General features: G+C 42.3%; 1 protein-coding gene across 2 annotated transcripts in view; it reads left to right on the top strand.

The window, feature by feature from the left end:
• Positions 1-23,927, top strand: part of ccar1 (cell division cycle and apoptosis regulator 1) — a 63,257-nt gene that overhangs the window by 6,217 nt on the left and 33,113 nt on the right. For both annotated transcript variants that reach the window (XM_052027684.1, XM_052027683.1), the window contains exons 4-11: positions 1,798-1,842; positions 3,097-3,129; positions 4,360-4,547; positions 10,501-10,615; positions 10,839-11,022; positions 15,759-15,888; positions 16,893-17,045; positions 23,478-23,703. In XM_052027684.1, the coding sequence (XP_051883644.1) occupies positions 1,798-1,842; positions 3,097-3,129; positions 4,360-4,547; positions 10,501-10,615; positions 10,839-11,022; positions 15,759-15,888; positions 16,893-17,045; positions 23,478-23,703 (1,074 nt within the window). The remainder of the gene's footprint in view (positions 1-1,797; positions 1,843-3,096; positions 3,130-4,359; positions 4,548-10,500; positions 10,616-10,838; positions 11,023-15,758; positions 15,889-16,892; positions 17,046-23,477; positions 23,704-23,927) is intronic.

Genomic DNA, 23,927 nt, shown 5'->3' on the forward strand with positions numbered 1-23,927 from the left:
TGTTTCCCTCAATCCTTTTAAACTCACCAAGGCCCCATTTCTTGCACCCTCTTTGCACAGACTGGCCCCCATTTCCCCATACTCACTTAATACTAACCCTACCCTTGCTTTAAATTCACCAGTGGAAAAATTACTATACTACTGTGTAACATGTTTAAAATAAAATGAATTAAAAGTGTGTTGGGGTAATAATAAGAGTAATATCTCATTAGTCCAGGAAGTCTGTCAGTCTGGCACCATCAAGTCCCCTGGGTGGTGCAGTAGAGTTTCACCGCATACTGCATTTGCTTTTCACAGGGTGGTCTCTTCTAAACTGAAGAGTCTGAAAGTAGATTTGGTGACCACATTGCAAGATACCGCCTTTCAGTTTGCAAGTGTGATCCAGAACTCTCAGTTGCCTATCACTCCAATTCTTTGTCTCACTTACCCTCTGACCACTCTGTCCTTGGCTTCCTTTATGGTTCCAACAAACCTTAACATAAGCTCAAGGGGGTAATAACCTTGAGACACTGAAACTATCAAACTTGGCATTTGCATTTCAGGTTTCCTGCATTCAAAGTTTTCTCCTGTGTTTTCAGATAATTACGTACACCTCCTTTGTACAGAATTTTTACTCACTGAATTTTTACCATTTTCTTTCACCTTGCATCTTTTGTTTGTTAATCTCTCCTGGCCTCTACCCTAACACAAACCTTCTCTTGCATCCCTTCCTCCTCTCCTGCCTTTCTTTGCATTCGTAAGATTTGTTTCATTTCTAACTTTTCCTAACTTTGATAAAAGGTCATTGATGTGAAATATTTACTCTCTCCACAGATGCTGCCTCATCTCCAGTAGCATTTTCTGTTTTTATTGCTAAAAAGATGTTCTGAATATTTATTAACTGTGTCAAGCCTGCAGGTGAAAGCTTTTTGACTACATAATGTGAATTTCTCACACGTGCATCCTGATCTGCAAAGGGAATAAAAGGCAGCAGGACAATTATATTGTCCTTCCAAACCCCCATTAGTGCCTCGGGTATAGAAATTTGAGCAGGGTGAGTGATAATGGGTCAGGTACTGTCGCTGGAACGAAAACAAGGCAAGGAATTGAGGGGGACTTAACAAGAAGTGTGTTGGGTACTTTATTGGTAATCTATTGCTACCAGATGCTTAAATGAGTTCAGTGGCAACACTGTTAGGACACAGTATGTTTATGTAGTGATTTATTGCATTACTGCAACTGATCCTTAAAATATTTACTGTTGTTATTACTACAGAGTGCTTTAATTATATGAGCCTCTTAGGTTAAATCTTGGACTTCAGTATGATGACCATTTGTAATGTCCCTGCTTCTTTTTAATGTTTTCCTTCCTGCTCCCAAATGAGGGGGTTTACTCAAAGTGTGAGCACTGGCCAGTTGTACATTTCACACCAGTTGTCTGCTTGAAAATAATGCATTTCCCACCTCTTTCCACCCCCCCCCCCCCCCCCCCCGCCATTTTCTTAAAGCTTTGCCTCTGTGCAAGGGTTTTCAGGGCAAGATCTCAGTGCCAAACAAACTAAAGATAAACCTTGTGTATGTGGAGACCTTAATGGGAGAGAGACAGAAAACACCATTGAGAGTGTGGCTTGAATGGCTGCTTGTAGACACTTCTGAGGAAGCATTTCCAGGGTTCATTTTTTTCATCAGTAAAAGTGATAGAAGAGATACTGCTGGGAGTTTAGTTGCATGATATAATGGGATATGTGTAAAGATGTGTAAGGAATGTTGTTATTTTCAGTTTTTTGGTTTTCACAGTGCTGTCTGTTTGATTTTCAGCAATATCAGCAGCCCCAACAAACTATTTACAGTGTCCAGCAACAGGTTTGTTTAAATCATTCTTGGAAACCTTGCACCAGTGAAACAGTTTGCAGATGTTAACGCTGTAACTTATTGTTGCTTTCTGGAAAGGACCATGTTTCTAATTAATTTTTATCTTTAACATTCTAGCTTACTTCATCAGTAGTTCATAAAGACTAATATTTGGTGGACTAGGTATTAGTCAAATTTGGCTGAAGTCAATCTTATTTCCCACATCCTCCATTGATAAAATTCTGATCTGATCCACCCTGCATACTTTCTGTAACACTATTGACTCTCTTAAAGTATGTCGACCACATGGTCAGCATCCAGTTCCTGGTAAATAACATGACACTTTGCCTTAGGCCTTCATTGTGCCATAGAGCAGTGACTGGGTAATTCCTTCCCTACACTCAAGGCCTTAGGTAGTGGGGCTGAGGGGTTGTGATTGTTGACTGATCCTTTCAAAAACTAGGAGCTAGACAACCAAGTCCTTTGGCTGTAACTCAATGAACCACCTAGACCTTGTGGTCAGTGGTGAGCAATCAGCAATACCCTTTCATTGTACTTGCCCAGAAACACTTTGCACCTATGCAAATTAATCTTAACCCAAGGACCAGCCTGTCAGGTGAGATAGCTGGCTTTTATGATTTTTTTCAATTTATTTACAGCGTGGTAACAGGCCCTTCCAGCCCAACGAGTCCGCGCTGCCCATTTTTAAACCCAAATTAACCTACCTGTACGTCTTTGCAATGTGGGAGGAAACCGGAGCACCCGGAGGAAACCCACGCAGACACGGGAGAACGTACAAACTCCTTACAGACAGCGACAGGAATCGAACCCCGATCGCTGGCGCTGTAGTAGCGTCGCGCTAACCACTACGCTACCATGCCGCGTTGGAGAGACGAATATTTTCTCCACACAAAACAGCTTGCTGTGACTTAATTCCTGTCATCTGTAAGGGAGCTATGTCTGGACATTTATGCAAGATATAAATCTTTTACAATGTCTGGGCAGAATTCTATTGAGCCAGCCTGGAAGCTGTTGTGCTTTGAGTTTAAGCTTCACTTGCGGTGGGCCTGTTGACTATCTAATCACTACATTCTGAATTATGGTGTTCACATCATGAAGTTATCACTGTTGGGATGAAATCAGTGCTGCTAGTTAGGTATTGCAGGAGTATAAAATGATCAGAGTCTGGAGAATCCTGTCGATCATCTGGAAAATTTGAATAATTAAGAAATTGGATGCAATTATTAACTTTCTCCTTTTCTTCAGTTGCAGCAACCCCAGCAAGCCTTGCTTTCTCAAGTAAGTTTACTGTTTATACTATAAATGAGCAACTGAACTTCATTTCATGAGTGTCATGATTTTAGCTAACTCGTGATTGACGTTTGAGTGTTTACATCATCTATCATTTTCCTATCATATCTAGGAATCAAAAAAAATCTGTAGATGCTAGAATTCCTTTTGTGACTGAATTCTAATAGTACTGGTGTTCAAGGAATGCATGCCTAAAACTACAGTATTTTCTCCCTCACCACAGGTCACAATACACTTATGGTTTTGCAGATGTGTCACTTTTTGTCAAAAATGTTCTGGCACTTGTGCTGATCTTATAAAGACTATAATAGTTTTTCAGACGTGGGCTACTTTTCAAAATCCGACAAAAGTCAGTATATACAATTACATTCACCATGGATTATCTAGTTAATTTGAGAACAGCAATTTGAATCAAAAAAAGATGCTTTCAGTGTATTGATATTGTTTCTTGTAAATTTTACTTTGGACCCACTTGTACGTGGCATGTTATACATTTCGTAATTGAGTAAGATTTCAATTTTCTCTGAAATGAGTTCCATAGCACTGATAGCCAGCTAGCTGATAACCCATTCATGAAGTGTGAGTTTGGAAAGTGTTGACAAGCTTTGATTCATGGGTTTTGGGTGGATTATTTCATGGTTGATTCTGCTCCTGCCTTCACCCAACTAATTTTCATCCATACATTCCAGTAGTCCTCGCTGGATCCTGATCATGACTGACAACCGTGGCAGGTTTTATCTAATTTTCTGCTGTTAAATCAGTGGTTTAGGGACCATTCTTGTGTTTCTTCTTTTTTCCTAGACATAACTAATCCAGGCAGTACAGCCTGGGAGTTGTAGCTGTCACCTTGTGGTGTGCTTCACTTCATCCTGTGCTGTGGAGTGCATTATTCACGAAGCCTTCAAACCTATAAAAGGGGGTGTTACTTAGCAATGAGCTCTATTGTCACATATTTTGACCAACTTTCCATTTAATTTGGCTTACTTTACAAAAAGAATGAGTAGTTTTTTAACACCCTTTCTTGGTGACAAAGGTTGGGTATGTATGTAAAACAGTACACTAGTATGTCAGAATGTGATTTACCAGATTTTATGGAATTAAAGATACAGAAACACTAATTCTTTGAACCAGTACTCTTTGAACTCCACAACTTTGTGCAATATTTTTGAGTTTTCATTTTCCTTGTGATTACTGCATTCTGTGTGGTTTTTGTTTTAGCCTGCAGTGGCTCTACCTACAAGCCTCAATGCCCCGCAGACAACAGCACAAATCACTGTCTCTTACCCAACGCCACGGTCTGCCCAGAAACAAAATCAGCCCCAGAAGCAGCGAGTCTTCACCGGGGTTGTAACTAAACTTCATGATACATTTGGATTTGTGGATGAAGATGTTTTTTTCCAGCTGAGGTATGTGCTTTATCTTTAAGCTTACTCAAGAAAGGAACAGAAGGATACTGTAAACCCCCTCAAACCCGTTCTGCCTCGCATTTAGATCATGGTTAATTGCTTAACTGCCACCAATTAGTTCTGTAACTCTTAAGCATTAATGGCACACACAAATTTTTCAATTGCAGTTTTGAAGATTTTCATTTGATTTAGAAAATGAATAAGAAAATTCCAAATTTCTGTTGCCTGGTGTGCTGAGGTGCTTTCTGATATCATTTCTAAAAGCCCAGTTCTGATTATAAATTTCTGCACCCTGCAACAGACTCCTGTGGATAAAAGTTTCCTTCTATCTTTTAAATCCTTTAATCGATCTAATTGTATCTGTTAGATGTCTTATTTGCCTTTCTACTTGCTTGTTACACCTAACCTTGTATTTCTTGAACAAGGAATCAAAGCTCCCCCTAAATTCCAGCATTTGATGTTCTCACTACTTAAGTAATCTGCTTATCTATTCTTCCTACCAAAGTGGATAACTTCACATTTCTTCAGATTATATTCCATCTTTCATAGTTTTGCCTATTCACTTAGAAAGGCAAAATGGACCAGCAAGGACCCAGATTTCATCCTGACCTTGGATGCTGTCTGTGCAGAGATTGTACATGTGCTTGGAGGCAGAGGATGTGGGCGAGGTCCTAAGTGAGTACTTTGTGTTGGTATTTACCAAGGAGAAGAACATGGAGGAGAGTGAGATCAGTGTGGTGCGTGCTAATATGCTACGGCTTTTTGAGATAAAGAAGTGGGTGTTATTGGGTCTCTTGAAGAACATTAAGGTGGATAATTCCCCAGGGCCTGATGGGATATACTCCAGGTATTGAGAGAGGTAAGAAATTGCTGGGGCTTTAACCAAGATCTTTGTGTCCTCTCTAGCCTCAGGTGAGGTCCCAGAGGACTGCCGAGTAGCTAATGTTGTTCCTTTGTTTAAGAAGTGTTACATACCAGCAACAATAGAAACACAATGAGTCATGTACAAGTGTTAAATACTATTTTATAAATAACTACTTGTAATGTTAAGTAAAGTAAAAACATTAGATATCAAACATAATCCCCAAAACTAAACTCTAAGTGTGTGTGTGGGAAATTCCCAAACCCCAAATCTAGGAAGAGTTCTCAAAGTTCAAATCAGCAAGTCCTCAGGTTCAAGGTGAGCAAAGGCTTTTGCAAAACCACCGGTGACTGAAGACAAAATGTAGAGAGAAATGATGAAATCCACATGTTCCACGATGGAACCCATACGACACCTCAATCACTGATGATCTCCACTGCTTTGTTGCAAAGTATCTGCCACCCCGAAGGCATTTGATGCATTGACGCCCACACAAATGCCTGTTTCCCACTACAGGTTAACGACAAAGTGGACTCCACTTGTTTGCTCCAAAAATCCATACATGAATTGTATGTGACAGACACAGCTATTGTTCTTCATCCATTGATACGGAGACCAGCAGTCAGTTACCCTCCTCCCCCTCCTCCTCCACCGCCCGCCCCTCCTCCTCCCCCTCCCCCCACCGCCCGCCCCTCCCCCTCCTCCCCCCGCCGCCTGCCCCCTTCCTCCTCCTCCTCCTCCTCCTCCTCCTCCTCCCCCCCCACCCCTCCCCCCAACTCACTGAGCAAAACCACCAGCACGTTGTTATCTTCTTGCTGTCTTGACAACACCACACACACACTACTACTCTACTGTCCAGGTGCCTTAAACGGACTTTCACCAAATAGCAACCTGACTTGTAACAGAAGGTAAATAGGGATAATCCTGGTAATTATAGACAGGTGAGTCCCGTGTCAGTGGTTGAGAAGCCATCAGAGAAGATTCTTAGAGATAGGATTAATGAGCATTTGGAAAACCATGGTCTAGTTAGGGACAGTCAGCATGGCTTTGAGCAGCAAGGTCATGTCTGACTAACTTGATTGAGTTTTTTGAGGAGGTGACAAAGGTAGATCGATGAAGATAGAGTAGTGGATGTTGTCTGCATGGATTTTAGTAAAGCATTCGACAAGGTCCCTCATGGTAGGCTCATCCAGAAGGTTAAGATGCATGGGATCCACGGTGACGGCCATTCAGATTCAGAATTGTCTTTGGTTAATGAGATAATGGAGGAGCTTGATATTGGAAGATTCTTGGCGTCATGTCAGATACGAGCAAGGAAACCTCCTCCTGATTACCAGCTACCATACTCCCTTAGCTAGTGAGTTAGCGCTTGTTCACATTCAATGAATTACACAGTAAAGCACTGAAAGCAGCCAGGGCACACAATGTACTCTGGGTGAGGAACTTCAGTCTCCATCACTAAGAGCAACTTGGTAACATCACCAACCAAGACCTAAAGGACATAGATGCAGCAGGCAATAAGGAAACCAAACTGAGGGATAAATAAACTTGTATAACCTCATCCACACCAATCTAATTGTGGCAGATACATCTGTTGATAATATCATTGTGGATACAAGTGATCATGCATAGTCGTTGTGGAGACAAAGCCCTGTGCATTCATTTGGAGGATACACTCCATTGTATTGTATGATACTGTAATCATGGTAAATGGGATAGAACAGATATGACAGCTCAAAACTGTGTATTCATGAGGTGCAGTAGGCAATCAGCAACAGAAATGTACACTACCACAATCTGTAAAATGATGGCTCTGCATACCCTTCATTTTACTATCACAGTCAAGCTGGGGAATCAACTGCATTTCAGTGAGGAGTACAGATGGTGTCAATCAGCATGCAATGAACAGCAAAGTGATCCCACAACCGATGGATCAGATCAGAGCTCTGAGGGGGTCTGGCCACATACAGTTTAAATATTTTTAAATTATTTTTTGTGATCTTGCCATTATTGGCAATGCCATCATTTATTTCTTATCTCTAATTACCCATCTAATTACCCTTGAAATTAATAGAGTAATATGTTTCCCAGTGGAATCGTCATGGGATCAGGTCAGACATGAGCAAAGAAACCTCCTCTGCATTATCACCTACTGTACTCGCTCAGCTAATGAGTCAGTGCTGCTTCATGTTCAGCAACACTTCATGTTCATGAATGAGTGCAACTCCTACAGTTAGAGAACTTCCTTTTCTGGTACTTTCCCATATCTTTTCCCTTCCAAAGATTCATTATCCTTTTGGTGAAAAAATTTCTCCTTAGACAGGGGAAACATCCTCCCAGCATCCATCTACTGAGCCCTGAACTTACTTCAGTAAGTTCTTTATCGATGTCTTGAAATTCTTTGCTGTGTTCTAAAATGCTCTAAATTCTCAGGTCTGCTGCTGTTTCTGGCAAACTTATTAAGCTGCTGCTTGTGATGTAATACTGTCAGTCATAGCTGGACTCCTTTTCCTGTTGTGTTTTTGTGCCTGAAAGGAATATTTTCAGTGAAGTCAAATGTGCTAATGGATGTTGTTACAAAGATGGATAAAGATATAGGTTAGAAAGTCAGATCAGAGTCATATCGAGTGCAGAGAATAAAAGTTTCAATTCAGTCTGAGAAAATGATCAGGAAGTGGGTTGAATTTGGTGGTAAAGGAGATGAATTATAGTGAGGGCTGAAGGTGATGTTTCTGGTTTTCCCTTTGTTTAATTTAAGCTTTGACTCTTCCAGGATTGAATGTCTGACAACTTCCTGAGATGGAAAAGATGGTAGTGCAGTAAAGCTGGGTGTCATTTTGTAGAGTTAGACTCGTAGAGCAGAAAACCAGACCTTTCAGCCCACCATGTCCATGCTGCCTATTGTACACTGATCGCATTTAACCGCATGAGGTCCATAGCCTTCTATGCTTTGATGATTTAAGTACTTATCTGAATGCTTAAATGTCACGATCTGCCTCCTCCACTACTTCAGGCAATGCTTTCCACTGTCTAACCACCCATTGTGTGAAAGGTGAAAGAAATCCCATCCAAATCTCCTACCTCTCACCTTAAACCTATGCCCTCTTGTCTTAGACACCCCCACTATGGGAGAAAGATTTTTACTATTTACCATATCTATCACCCTCATAATTTTATATTCTCTATCAGGACACCCCTCAGCCACCTCCACTCTGAAAACAAGCCTAGCCAATCCAATTTCTCTTCGTAACTAAGGTCCTCCAATCCAGTCCGGTCAGCTCCAGTCAGGCAATATGTCTCACTAATTAGATTGAATTTGAGGAGGTAACTAAGCATAAAGATGAGAGGAGTATGGTAGATTTTGTCTACATGAACTTTAGTAAGGCCTTTGACCAGCACAATCAAATCCTTCCTGTGGTGTGGCAACCACAACTGCACACAATACTCCAGCTGTGACCAAACCAATGTTTTATAAAACTGTAACATGATGTCTCAGCTCTTGTATTCTGTGCCACAGCCAGTGAAGGCAGGCATCTCATGCCTTCGTAACCCACATTATTCTCCTGTGCTACAACTTTCAGGGATCTATGGACTCCAAGGTCCCTCCATCCATAAGCATTCCCTGGGTACCCTCCCATTTACTGTGTATGCCCTACCCATGTTTGCCTTCCCACAATATCGGATGTGTCAGGATTATATTCCACCTGTCTTTGCTCCACCCAACTTTTCAGCTGATCTGTATCATGCTGTAGCCTTGGACAACCTTCCTCACTATCTACAATCCCATCAATTTTCATATCCCCGAATTTACTTATACCTTGTACACTCATCCAAGCCATTAAAATATATCACAGTCATAAAGCATGATACTGTGGTACACCACTGGTCACAGACTTCCAATCATGCAAACAACCGTCCACCACTACCCTCTGCCTCCTATGACCAAAGCAATTTTAGGATCCAATTTGCCAGCCTGCTGTAGATCCATGTGCTTTAATCTTTGGTCCAGCTTACCACCATGCAGGACCTTGTCAAAGGCCTTAATAAAGTCCAGGTAGACATCTACAGCACTCACCTCATCAATATGCGTAGTTACCTCCTCAGATGCAATTAAGTTTGTGAGACAGGATTTCCCACGAACAAAGCCATGCTGACTATTCCAATCAGTTCCTACTTTTCCAAGTGAAGATAAATCCTGTCCCTTAGAATTTTTTCCAATAGTTTCCCTACCATTGGTTTAAGATTCACTGGCCTACAGTTATCTGGCTTATCCCTTCTTAAATAAAGGAACAACATTTGCTATTTTCCAATCATCTGATACTTCACCCACGTCTACCAAACATGCAAAAATGTCTATTAGGGCTCAGCAATTTTTTCATGTCTCCCGTAGCAGCCTGGAATACATCTCATCAAGCCCTGGGGATTTATTCACCTTTATGTGACCCAAGACATTTAGCACCTTATCCTTCCTAATGCTAGCATGCTCCAGAACATCGCTGCCCCTTGTCCTGAACTTCTCTCTACCACATCCTTCTCCTTGGTGAATATAGGTGTATTTATTTTAGACATTGTCCACCTCCTGTGGCTCCAAGCACATGTTATCCCTGGTCCTAAAGGAGTTGTACTCTTTCCCTAGTTACTCTCTTACTTTTTCCTTTTGGAGTGCCTTAATTCTTGTTTGCCATTGTTATTTCATAGCCCTCTTTTGCCATCCTAATTTCCATTTTAAGTTTTTTCCTACATTCCTTATGGGACTCTGGTATTTTCAGTTATCATAGGAAGGCTACATCAATTATCAGATGATAACTTCATGAAAATTCACTGTTAAATCAAGCCATAGAGTGCACACACCACCATTTACCAACTCAGTGGCAGCAGTTTGTGATATTACAATTACAGAACGGAGGTAAATTGTTGAAGGGTATTCTTTGAAGATCAACAAATGACAGAAGATAGATTACACTTTATTTTTGTCATACTGAAACTTCATTGAATGCAAGTTTTAAAGAAATAATTTCCTTCATCAAGTATGCGTGTGCATGTTAAATCCTTGTGCTTTAATATGTTGACAATGTTTTATGTGTACACCAGTGCTGTGAAAGGCAAAGCTCCCCAAGTAGGAGATCGGGTACTGGTGGAAGCTGCTTATAATCCAAACATGCCTTTCAAGTGGAATGCACAGCGGATACAGACCCTGCCGAATCAGGTATGTTTTGCTCCATGAAGCAAGCTCAGGGTTTTTGACTTGTGGTTTGTGCCGTGCAAATTCAGACTGGACTTCTGGAGTTCCTGTCTCCTCTGTGTCTTTTAAAATCTAGTAGCGAGCATATTCTGCGGGTGGGACAGAGGACAGAGCAATCAAATCAGGAGGTAAAGGCTTTATTATGTTTTTGATTCAACTGTTTCTCTCTCTTCTTTTGACTTCCTAGAGTCAGACTCAGCCATTGATCAAGACGCCTCCAACTGTCATGCAGTCTCTCACGCAGCAGCCATATGGTGTCCCACCACAAGCACAGGCCCAGTCTCTCTTACAGGCTTCCATGGCAGCAGCTCCCCTCACTCCTTTGCTAGGGGCTCAGCCCCAACCTTTACTCCAGCAACCACAACAGAAACGTAAGTCATCCATGAGAAATCAGTATGTACATTACTGGCCATTATAGATGAAACGTGTATTACTCAGATTCGTCAACCCTCATAAATAGCCTGTGAGCCCTAAAACACCAATCTAAGGCATTATCCATAAAAGTTATGGTGAGCATTTGAAGGTCTTTTCCAAATGAGTGTTGCAACTTTCCTTCTTGGTATAGTGTAAGTGGCTTGGGAACGTTTACTGGGATGATTTTAAAGGAACTAGTGCTATACCCCTAAGATACATGTTTGCAGGTTTCTGTATTATCTTGGTAGACAACCCCACTGGATTGAGATGAGTTGCTTCTATTTCAGTCCTCTGGTTTCTGAGATTCCAGAGGAGACTGATTTGCAACCAACCAACTGTGGCACAGGTGTTATCCCAATTTTAAGTTCCCACTCCTGCCTGCTGCAAAATCACACAGTGCCACAGATTAATTCTGTTAAAACATGTTTATTAGCAGTATGCTGCCAGGGAGAATTCTCCTCTGACTCTGCATGAGAGTCTTTATCGGAGGTCTCCACAATACAGAGGGGGCAGATATTAGTTTATACAGTCCTTGTCACATACTTAAACAATGCGACTACACTGATTTCAATTGGGGAGCCTAAGATTCACACTCTCTGTTTAGGACAAACCTCACACTCTCTGTTTAGGACAAACCTCACACTCTCTGTTTAGGACAAACCTCACACTCTCTGTTTAGGACAAACCTCACACTCTCTGTTTAGGACAAACCTCACACTCTCTGTTTAGGACAAACCTCACACTCTCTGTTTAGGACAAACCTCACACTCTCTGTTTAGGACAAACCTCACACTCTCTGTTTAGGACAAACCTCACACTCTCTGTTTAGGACAAACCTCACACTCTCTGTTTAGGACAAACCTCACACTCTCTGTTTAGGACAAACCTCACACTCTCTGTTTAGGACAAACCTCACACTCTCTGTTTAGGACAAACCTCACACTCTCTGTTTAGGACAAACCTCACACTCTCTGTTTAGGACAAACCTCACACTCTCTGTTTAGGACAAACCTCACACTCTCTGTTTAGGACAAACCTCACACTCTCTGTTTAGGACAAACCTCACACTCTCTGTTTAGGACAAACCTCACACTCTCCGTTTAGGACAAACCTCACACTCTCCGTTTAGGACAAACCTCACACTCTCCGTTTAGGACAAACCTCACACTCTCCGTTTAGGACAAACCTCACACTCTCCGTTTAGGACAAACCTCACACTCTCCGTTTAGGACAAACCTCACACTCTCCGTTTAGGACAAACCTCACACTCTCCGTTTAGGACAAACCTCACACTCTCCGTTTAGGACAAACCTCACACTCTCCGTTTAGGACAAACCTCACACTCTCCGTTTAGGACAAACCTCACACTCTCCGTTTAGGACAAACCTCACACTCTCCGTTTAGGACAAACCTCACACTCTCCGTTTAGGACAAACCTCACACTCTCCGTTTAGGACAAACCTCACACTCTCCGTTTAGGACAAACCTCACACTCTCCGTTTAGGACAAACCTCACACTCTCCGTTTAGGACAAACCTCACACTCTCCGTTTAGGACAAACCTCACACTCTCCGTTTAGGACAAACCTCACACTCTCCGTTTAGGACAAACCTCACACTCTCCGTTTAGGACAAACCTCACACTCTCCGTTTAGGACAAACCTCACACTCTCCGTTTAGGACAAACCTCACACTCTCCGTTTAGGACAAACCTCACACTCTCCGTTTAGGACAAACCTCACACTCTCCGTTTAGGACAAACCTCACACTCTCCGTTTAGGACAAACCTCACACTCTCCGTTTAGGACAAACCTCACACTCTCCGTTTAGGACAAACCTCACACTCTCCGTTTAGGACAAACCTCACACTCTCCGTTTAGGACAAACCTCACACTCTCCGTTTAGGACAAACCTCACACTCTCCGTTTAGGACAAACCTCACACTCTCCGTTTAGGACAAACCTCACACTCTCCGTTTAGGACAAACCTCACACTCTCCGTTTAGGACAAACCTCACACTCTCCGTTTAGGACAAACCTCACACTCTCCGTTTAGGACAAACCTCACACTCTCCGTTTAGGACAAACCTCACACTCTCCGTTTAGGACAAACCTCACACTCTCCGTTTAGGACAAACCTCACACTCTCCGTTTAGGACAAACCTCACACTCTCCGTTTAGGACAAACCTCACACTCTCCGTTTAGGACAAACCTCACACTCTCCGTTTAGGACAAACCTCACACTCTCCGTTTAGGACAAACCTCACACTCTCCGTTTAGGACAAACCTCACACTCTCCGTTTAGGACAAACCTCACACTCTCCGTTTAGGACAAACCTCACACTCTCCGTTTAGGACAAACCTCACACTCTCCGTTTAGGACAAACCTCACACTCTCCGTTTAGGACAAACCTCACACTCTCCGTTTAGGACAAACCTCACACTCTCCGTTTAGGACAAACCTCACACTCTCCGTTTAGGACAAACCTCACACTCTCCGTTTAGGACAAACCTCACACTCTCCGTTTAGGACAAACCTCACACTCTCCGTTTAGGACAAACCTCACACTCTCCGTTTAGGACAAACCTCACACTCTCCGTTTAGGACAAACCTCACACTCTCCGTTTAGGACAAACCTCACACTCACTGTTGAGTATAATTGGCTTACAATCAAGTTCTAGACACAGTAATCACCACCTGGTCTTGAGTCAGGGGCTTGCGTGCGTGGTATTTTTTCATTAGTTGTATGTACGGTCATAATTTCTTAACCCTTCCTCACAGGTGGGCGGGAAGTGCTCAACAGGGTGCATTGGTGAATAGTAATGCCATTTTTGCCAGGCTTCTGCATTTTTGTCTAGTTCAGATTCCGATGCTGTGCTTGGTGTGCTGAAGATTCAGTAGACTGGTTCCAGGTGTGGCTGGTTTGCCAAACAAGGAGAGATTGAGTAGACTTGACCTGTATTCTCTAAATTTAGAAGAATGGGAGAAAATGTCATTGAAACTTACAAGATTCTTGCAGGGTTTGACAGGGTGGATGTTTCCCTTCTTTGAGGAGTCTAGCACCAGGAGTCACAGTACTAGAATCAAGTGTAATAGTTTAGGACTGAGAAAAGGACAAATTTCTTCACTGAGAAGGCAATGAATCTTTGGAATTGTCTACTCCAGAGGGTGTGGAGGCCCAATCATTGAGTTCATTCAAAACTGCTTGTTAGATTTCTGGATATTAATATTTCTGGATATTAGATATTCTGGATATCATGGATATGAGGACAGTGAAGGAAAATTTTGTTGAGGTAGAAGATCTGACATGTTCTTGATGAATGGCAAAGCAGACTCAGGCTAAATGGTGTTCTCTTGTTCATATTTCTTTTGTGAGAAAGAAACATTGTTTTTAGAAAGCTTTGAAGCATTTCTTCTTTCCTATCAGTTTATGTAAGTGACAGGGCTTGGCATAGAGTGCCTGCTTCAGGTGACTACTGTCAAGCATACAAATGATGTGGCCTGCTCATCAGAGCTGGCTGAGTGTAAATAGGGCCTAAATGCTTTATGTTGTCATGGGAGAGTGTGCTGACATTGGGGCACTTATCCAGAAAGTGGATTTGGAGAATTTATCTGGACAATTTTGTTGGAACGTGGAGTTAAACAGGCCCTTTGGCCCCACTCATCTATGCCAACCAAGGTGCCTACCTGAGCTAGTCCTATTTGCCTGCATTTGATTCATATCCCTCCAAACCTTTCCTATCCACGAACCTATCAGAATGTCTTTTAAACATTGTAATTGGACCTGCCTCTACCACTTCCTCTGGCAGCGTTCCAAACTCCCACTGTCCTGTGTGTAGAAAAACTTGCCCCTCAGATCCCCTTTAAATTTTTTCTATCTCACGTTAAACCTATGCCCTCTAGTTTTATACACCCCTACCATAGGAAAAAGATTGTGATAATCCACCTTATCAATGCCTCTCATGATTTTATAAACCTCTATAAGGTTACCCCCTCAGACTCCTTCATTCCAAGGAAAACAGTCCCAGCCTATCCAATCTTTCCTCGTAACTCAAGCCCTCCAGTCCCGGCAACATCCCGTGAAGGGAACTGGACATGTTTTGGGTCAAGACCCTTCATCTGGATATAGAAGGGAGATGGCCAGTATAAAGAGGGGAGGGGTGGGGCAAGAACTGGCAAGTGATTGGTGGATCCAGGTGAGGAGAGGTTGATTGGCAGGTGGGGGAGAGAAGGGTAGAGATAGTGATATAGATTCGTAATCTGCAAAAGGACTGCAGATTATGAATCTGATGAGAAAAGAAGGTAAAGAGTGGAACCAAATAAGGGAGGGATGGTTGGCAGATGGGAGCAGTGGGGGGAGGGGACCCAGTGGGAGAAGTGTGTGTGATGGAGACATGGAGTAGGTGGTGGAAGAGAAAGTGATGGAGGGGGTTGTGGTTTGGAAAGAAAGGTGTGTGTGAGAGGACCTGGATAGATCAGGAGGAGCGGAAAGGAAAGAGAGGGAGTGGTTTAACTGAAATTGGAGAATTCAATATTCATACCATTGGGTTGTACGCTACCCAGGCAGAATATTTGGTGCTGTTCTTCCAGTTTGTGTTTGGCTTCACCCTCAATGATCACTGGAAAAATCAACATTCCAGAAGCAACAGTTCATGCAGTTTTCTGTTTATAATGCTTTGTGTTCTTATTGCAGCTGGGTTGCTTCAACCTCCTGTGCGAGTCATGCCACAGCCACAACCTATGAGAAGGATTGAGCCACCATCCAGATTCATAGCCCGGCATGAGAGATTGGAAATAACATTAACCAGGAAAGATGAAAGAAGGTACAATGGCAGATTACAGTGTATAGTAAAACTCCATACTCCAGCATGTATGGAACTTTGGTGGTGCCAGAGTAGCAGGTTTTCCAGACTATTGGATGTTATTCCATTAATACTCCAATGCACTTTTAATTTTTATTTTAAAGTTGTTTAGTAGAATAATACATTTTTTGATGAAACCGGTAAGTTTAACGGAAACAAGGTCCCAGTAAATTTCAGGGAAGTGTGGGAAATGGATCCAGGAAAGTTTCAAGAGAGCACCATGAACTAAGTCCCCAGTGAGTGGAAGGGAGCGTGAGATCTTTGACCCTGCCAAATGGAAGGGAGTACAGGAAATGGAGCCCCAGTGAGTGAAAGGGAGCGTGAAATCGGCACTCTGAGCCTGATGCCAAACCATTGGGATTTCTGGATAGTTGGATTGTGGAGTATCAGAGTTTTGCTGTACTTGGTTCACATCCTGCCCCATGCTCAACACCTCAGAGTTCTTCATTTCCTTTCGAATTATATAGTAAATTAGTAAAAGTAGTACATGGTGCAGAATGTTTCAGATTTAGTCAAGTCAGTAAATAGGGCCAGTCTATGCCCCTCAATGAAAAGGAAAAGATAGCCTGGGATTTCATTTCAGATCACAGTCCACTCTTCCTAAAAGAGTTCCAAGATTGCTTGGAAGAGACCAAGTAGAACTTAACAGTTAGGGAAGGGTGGTCAAGAATTAAGTTCCACATTCTACACTCAGCAACGTCTTTTCATTCAAGGATTAATTCAATTAAGGCTCAAAATACTTAAGGAATACACTTTGGAAAAGTTTTCTTTTTTCCATACATTTTCCTAAAATGCTTAAGCAAACATTTTTGTTTGGTACCATTTAGTGATGCCCAAAAGAAGAGAGGGATTTTTTGATGCACACTGGACTTAAGCACAAAATACCTCTTACTCAGCACCAGATTTGAATGAAGTACAAACGTTTTATATAAAGCGAATTTTCTTATGCGTTATTTCTCTTGCAGAGACCGGGACAGAAGGCGTTCACGTGACCGGTCACCCCAGCGCAAACGATCCCGAGAGCGATCACCACGTCGAGAGAGAGACAGATCGCCAAGAAGGCAGAGACGCACTGCTTCTCGCTACACTGTACAATTCTCTAAGTTTTCCTTGGATTGGTATGTGCACAACTATAGTGACTGCATTTCCTCCCAATTGTATTCCTTTTTGGCTGTTCTAAACCTCTCATTATCACTTCTTGCCTTATTTCACCCCTCTCTTCTGAATTCCTTCAATATTTCTCAACCTTCTGATTCTCCAACCACTGTTTCTGGTTTGATATCCTCTTGGGTAATCCATTTGCTTTTTGAATTTGGCATTCCCTGGCTCTTCAAGCACTTATTCTGCTCAGTTACAAGCAGAAGTCCCCATCTCTATATATTCTTTCATGCAACTGCTCACCTAGTCCATCTGTCGGTACAATTTTGCCAGTTTATTTCCCATCCAAGTTAATTCAGTTCTGACCCTGTGGTTTTAGTCTGGGTCAGCTGCCAACCCTCCCACTTCCATTTGAATCTCCTTTCAACATATTTGTTCGGTTGAAGAAAAGGCCCTTCTATGAGGTTATTGTAGAAAATTGGATAGATGTACTTTCTTGATTAATTTGCCAAGTGAGACTACTGAAGTCCATATATGCTACATCTAATGCTCTATCATTATCAACACTTATCACATCCTCAAAAGATTAATTAGTCAAATATGACCTTCTGTTAACAAATCCTGGTGGTCTGTCCTTGATTAATGTCTGCTGTCCAGTTTCTCTCCTTGACCTCTATTTTAGCTGATGATGAAAGGTATTTCTCCAAGTACTGTTCCCTTGCTTCGCCAAATGCCTTCCTTCCAACATAAAGTCAGAAGTGAGGATTTTACCATGACCTTTCATCATTCCTAATTAATTCTAATTTGTCAGACTGTTTGATTTCCTACAAAGGCTGAGTGGAATTTTTCTCCAGTTAAGTATTGGGAAGTCTGAAGACCTTGGGCCCCTTCACAAGCTCAAGTCCCTGACTCTATTCTTTTTCGTGACAGCTATCTGAAACTGATTGTTTGCAGTCTTGGTGTTATGTTTGATGCCAAATTGAGCAAGATTGCCTGGTTCTAACTCTGTGACGTTGCTCGACTCCAATCCTGACTATTATAAAATTTGTCTAGTAGCCTATCCTGAAACCCGAATATGAGGATTGAAGCTCTCAGGAGGTCAGAGATGTTATGATGAGAATAGTTACTTTACCTTGCATTTTCTTTATTAATTCACTTGGCTTTCTGTTCAAATTTTGACCTGGATGTGAACCAAAAACAAAATCAGTAATTATGTCTAATTATGTAAACGCAAGAACATAATTATCATAGAATCATAGAACAGTACAGCACAATACAGGTCATTCTGCCCACAATGTTGTGCCGACCTTTAAACCTCACCTAAGACTATCTAACCCCTTCCTCCCACATATCCCTCTATTTTAAATTCCTCCATATGCTTAGCTAGTAATCTCTTGAATTTGACCAATGTACCAGTCTCCACCACCACCCCAGGCAGCACATTCCATGCCCAAACCACTCTCTGGGTAAAAAACCTTCCTCTGTTATCTCCCTTGAACTTCCCAACCATTACTTTAAAGCCATGCCTTCTTGTATTGAGCATTGGTGCCCTGGGAAAGAGGTGCTGGCTGTCCACTCTATCTATCCCTCTTAATATTTTATACACCTCTGTCATGTCTCCTCTTATCCTCCTCCTCTCCAAAGAGTAAAGCCCTAGCTCCCTTAGTCTCTCCTCATAATCCATACTCTCTAAACCAGGCAGCGTCCTGGTAAATCTCCTCTGCACCCTTTCCAACGCTTCCACATCCTTCCTATAATGAGGCATCCAGAACTGGACACAGTACTCTAGGTGTGGTCTAACCAGAGTTTTGTAGAGCTGCATCATTACCTCGCGGCTCTTAAACTCGATCCCGTGATTTATGAATGCTAACTTTCAGGGATCTTTGGCAACTTTGATCTTTGAGGCAACTTTCAGTGATCTTTGGATATATGAACCCCCAGATCCCTCTGCTCCTCCACACTACCCAGGATCCTGCCATTAACTTTGTACTCTGCCTTGGAGTTTGTCCTTCCGAAGTGTACCACCTCACACTTCTCCAGATTGAACTCCATCTGACACTTCTTAGCCCAGCTCTGCAATCTTCGACAATCCTCCACACTATCCACAACACCACCAATCTTTGTGTCATCTGCAAACTTGCCAACCCACCTTTCTACCTCCTCATCCAAGTCATTAATAAAAATCACAAAAAGCAGAGGTCCCAGAACCAATCCTCGTGGGATACTGCTAGTCACAGCCCTCCAACCTGAATGCACTCCCTCCACCACAACCCTCTGCTTTCTACAGGCAAGCCAATTCTGAATCCACACGGCCAAGCTTCCCTGGATCCCATGCTCTCTGACCTTCTGAAGAAGCCTACCATGTGGAACCTTGTCAAATGCCTTAGTAAAATCCATGTAGACCACATCTACTGCACTACCTTCATCAATCTGTCTGGTCACCTCCTCAAAGAACACTATCAAGCTTGTGAGACATGATCTGCCCTTCACAAATCCATGCTGGCTGTCCCTGATCAGACTATGATTCTCTAAATGCCCATAGATCCTATCTCTAAGAATCCTTTCCAACAGCTTGCCCACCACAGACGGGACAACATTTGCCACCCTCCAATCCTCCGGTACCATTTCCATGGACAACGAGGACTCAGATCCAAGCCAAAGGTTCAGCAATCTCCTCCCTCACCTCACGGAGCAGCCTGGGGAATATTCTGTCAGGCCCCAGGGACTTATCTGTCCTAATATTTTCTAACAGCTCCAACACGTTCTCTCTCTTGATATCCACATGCTCCAGAACAGTAACCTTACCAACACTGTCCTCAGTGTCATCAAGGCCCCTCTCCTTGGTGAATACTGAAGAGAAGTATTCACTGAGGACCTGACCCACTCCCACAGCTTCTAGGCACATCTTCCCACCTTTGTCTCTAATCGGTCCTACCTTTACTCTCATCATCCTTCTGCTCTTCACGTAAGTGAAAAACTCTTTGAGGTTTTCGTTAACCCTATTCACCAAGGCCTTTTCAGGTCCCCTTCTTGCTCTCCTCAGCCCCTTCTTAAATTCCTTCCTTGCTACTCTATAATCCTCAAGAGCCCTATCTGATCCCTGTAGCCTAAGCCTTGTGTATGCTGCTGCCTTCCTCCTAACTAGTTGTTCCACCTCTCTTGTCACCTGTGGTTCCTTCACCCTGCCATTCTTTCTCTGACTCACCGGGATAAATTTATCCCTAACATCCTGCAAGAGATCCCTGAACATCGACCACATCTCCATAGTACGTTTCCCTTAATCCCAGTTCACACTCGCAAGTTCTAGCCTTATTGCCTCATAATTTGCCCTTCCCCAATTAAATATCTTCCTGTTCTCTTTGCTTCTATCCTTGTCCATGACAATGCTAAAGGTTAGGGAGCGGTGGTCACTGTCTCCCGAATGCTCACCCACTGAAAGATCTGTCACCTGACCCAGTTCATTACCTAATACTAGATCTAATATGGCATTCCCTCTAGTCGGCCTGTCAACATACTGTGACAGGAATCCGTGCTGGACACGCTTAACAAAGTCTGCCCCATCTAAACCTTTGGTACTAAGCAGTTGCCAATCAATATTTAGGAAGTTGAAGTCTCCCATGATAACAACCCTGTTATTTTTGCACCTTTCTACATTCTGCCTTCTGATCTGCTCCTCAGTATCCTTGCTGCTACCTGGGGACCTATAGGATGGTTTTTGTGCCTGTATTATGGTGCCTGTAGGATGTGTTTGCGGCTCTAGTTGCAGCCAAATGTTGTTACTGTTTGGAAAATGTATTCTATTTTATTCTTTGAACTGTTTAACAGCTGAAAATGCAGAGTTCATAATCTTCAACCATCTAGCCTTTCCAGTCCATGCAAGATCAAGAGATGCCCTCATGGACTGAGTGGCTCATCTTCCCACTCATTTTGCTCCTTGGGTTTTAATCATTTGCTCATGAAACTTCACAGGACGGTGATGAAGGGTCTCAACCCAAAATGTCGACTATTTATTTCTCTCCATTGATGCCACCTTACCTGCTGAGTTCCTCCAGCGTTTCATGTGTGTTGCTCCAGATTCCTGCGTCTGCAGAATCTCTTGTGGCTACATGTCTGGGGTGGAAAGTCAGGATTTGACAATACATTTTTAGACCCCTGGTTTTAGGAGTGGGCCTGTGAAGGAGCAGCCTCAAACTCTTGTTAGCTTTGGAGAAAATATAATCATTGATTATGATACAGGGTTTAAGTATTTTGTGAGCATTGACTAGAAGTGAACTGGGACTGGTAGAGGGTCAATGAAGAGAGGTTATGTTCCCAGGGACCATTAAGGCAGGAGAGGGGATTTTTCAAATAAGGTGCAATACACTGACCGGCAGCATTCTGGGCTTCTGCAGTATTATGGTTGGAAGTTAACCTTATTCGAAAAGGCTTCGGGAGATTTGGAGCTACATTCGTCCTAGCCTCTCTGGACCATCAAGAAAGGATAGCCTCCTGTTATATTTCAGACTCTGCCTTCTTTCCCTGATTTGCTTATGAATATATTTTTATGCTTTCTGCTTTTTGCACAGTACATTAAGGTTAGGGAGGATCAGCTGATGCACTATCATTGCACTGCTCAAAGTATTGTCCTGTGGCAGATTTGTGAAATGTACCTTTTCAAAGTCTATGTCAAATTTATACTCAAAATGTTTATGGTTTACTTTGTTCCCAGATTTTATAGAAAGGAACCTTTCAGAGATTGTGGAGAAAATTTAATTTGTAGCTCAGGTAGGGACTGTTGGAACTTGCAGTGATGGATAGCAAACTGTCAGAGGGAATCTGATCATGCCAATTCCTCTCGCAGCTGACTTCCATTTCATTTGGAAAAGAAATAAAATCCTCTTAACTTTTCCAGCAAAAAAATGGATTACATCGATATTAGCAATTGTTGTTCTGTTTCTTTCCTACAAACAAAGGAACAGTGGGTGATGTTAAATCACACATGGTGTTTAGTTGGCCTATTTTGAACCAAGAAGGAACAGTTGTTTAATGCTTACCTTTTATAAAATGTTGAGAATTCAACTTAGTTTGTTTATGTAACAACAAAATTCTATCTCCATGGGATGCCATTCACTGCAAATCAGAAACTTCCAAGTTGAAGAAATCTGTAAATTGCTCATGCTTGAGATGCACAAATTTGGATCATAAAACCGTGCAGCCCAGGAACAAGGCTTACAGTCCATGTTGTCTGTGCTGACCCTGATGCCAATCTAAATCCCACCTACCTGCACGTGGTCTATATCCCTCCATCCCCTGCCTGTTCATGTCCCTGTCAAAATGCCTCTTAAACATTGCTGTCATATCTGCTTCCACCACCTTGGCAGGCAGCATGTTCCAGGCACCCATCACTGTGTGTGTAATAATAATAAAAAAAAACTTGCCTCACAAATCTTCTTTAAACTTTCCCCTGTCATCTTAAATCTATGTCCTCTAGTATTTAACATTTCCATCCTAGGTACTGCCATTTATAGAATACTTCCCCTTACATTTGAAGGGCATAGGTTTAAGGTGAAGGGAGAGATTTAATAGGAACCTGAGGGGCAACATTTTCACCAAGAGGGTGGTCAGTAGGTGGAATGAGCTGCCAGTGGATGTGGTTGAGGCAGGTACATGAACAACATTTAAAAGGTACTTGGACAGATACATGGATAGGAAAGGTTTCGGGGGATATGGGCCAAACACAGGCAAATAAGACGAGCTTAGATGGGAATCTTCGTTGGCATGGACCAGTTCAGCTGAAGGGTCTGTTTCTGTGCCTTATGACTCCATAACCTCCCAAATTGCAACACCTCACACATGTCCAGATTAAACTCCATCTGCCATTTCTCCACCCATACAACTGATTTGTATCCTTTGATAAACCTTCCTCACTGTCCATAACTCTGCCAGTTTTTGTCATCTGTAAACTTATTAATCAGCCCGCCGACTTTTCTGTCTAAATTATTTATGTATATCACATACAACACAGATCCCAGCACAGATCTTGTGGAACACCACTGGTCACAGACTTCCAGTCTGAATAACACTCCTTCACCACTACCCTCAGTCTTTGGCCAAGCCAATTTTGAATCCAATCTGCCAAGTCTCTGTGGATCCCATGAACCTCCAAAAGGATTGAGATGGAACAATTAGTTCAACTCAGACAAATTGTCTAGATTTTATGTATTAGAAGATACAAGAAGCAACTTGTGGAAATACCAAATTATTTGAGAAATACTAAATTAAAAAGCAAAAAAGTACTGATGCTGGAAATTTTGAAATAAGTCAGAAAATGCTGGAAATATTTGGCAGGTCAGGCACCTTCTGTGGAGAGAGAAACAGTTATGTTTCAGGTTAATGACCTTTCATTTGCAACGAAGTCTCAGTTGCTGTAGTGATTGTTTCAGTGAACTTTCTCCTTTTTATTTTGCTTGCAGTACATCTTGTGACATGATGGAGCTTCGGCGCCGGTATCAGAATCTTTACATCCCAAGTGATTTCTTTGATACTCAGTTCACATGGGTCGATGCATTTCTTCTGAATAGACCATTTCAACTGGGAAACCAGTGCAATTTCCATATCATGCACAAAGAGGTGGATCCCTTGGAAAAAGTCACAGCGGTGCTTGACCCACCTGATGCAGACCATATGTACAGTGCAAAGGTTTGTTTTTTGTTGCACATGGAATACTTTAGCCTTCTCTATCGCTTTCCATGATTCTCTCAAAGGTTGTGATGGCCTTATTGAAAACAGAATTGTATTATATTGTTGTGCAAAGATTGATTCTATCTCACCTACCTATAAATGAAATTAAGCAGCTCATAAAATCATAGTAATTTATGGCAAGTGTGGAAGCCATTTCATCATCATGTTCATACAGACCAAAA

Source organism: Pristis pectinata, chromosome 12 (genome assembly GCF_009764475.1).
Source record: "Pristis pectinata isolate sPriPec2 chromosome 12, sPriPec2.1.pri, whole genome shotgun sequence".
In the NCBI taxonomy this organism is placed as follows: domain Eukaryota; kingdom Metazoa; phylum Chordata; class Chondrichthyes; order Rhinopristiformes; family Pristidae; genus Pristis; species Pristis pectinata.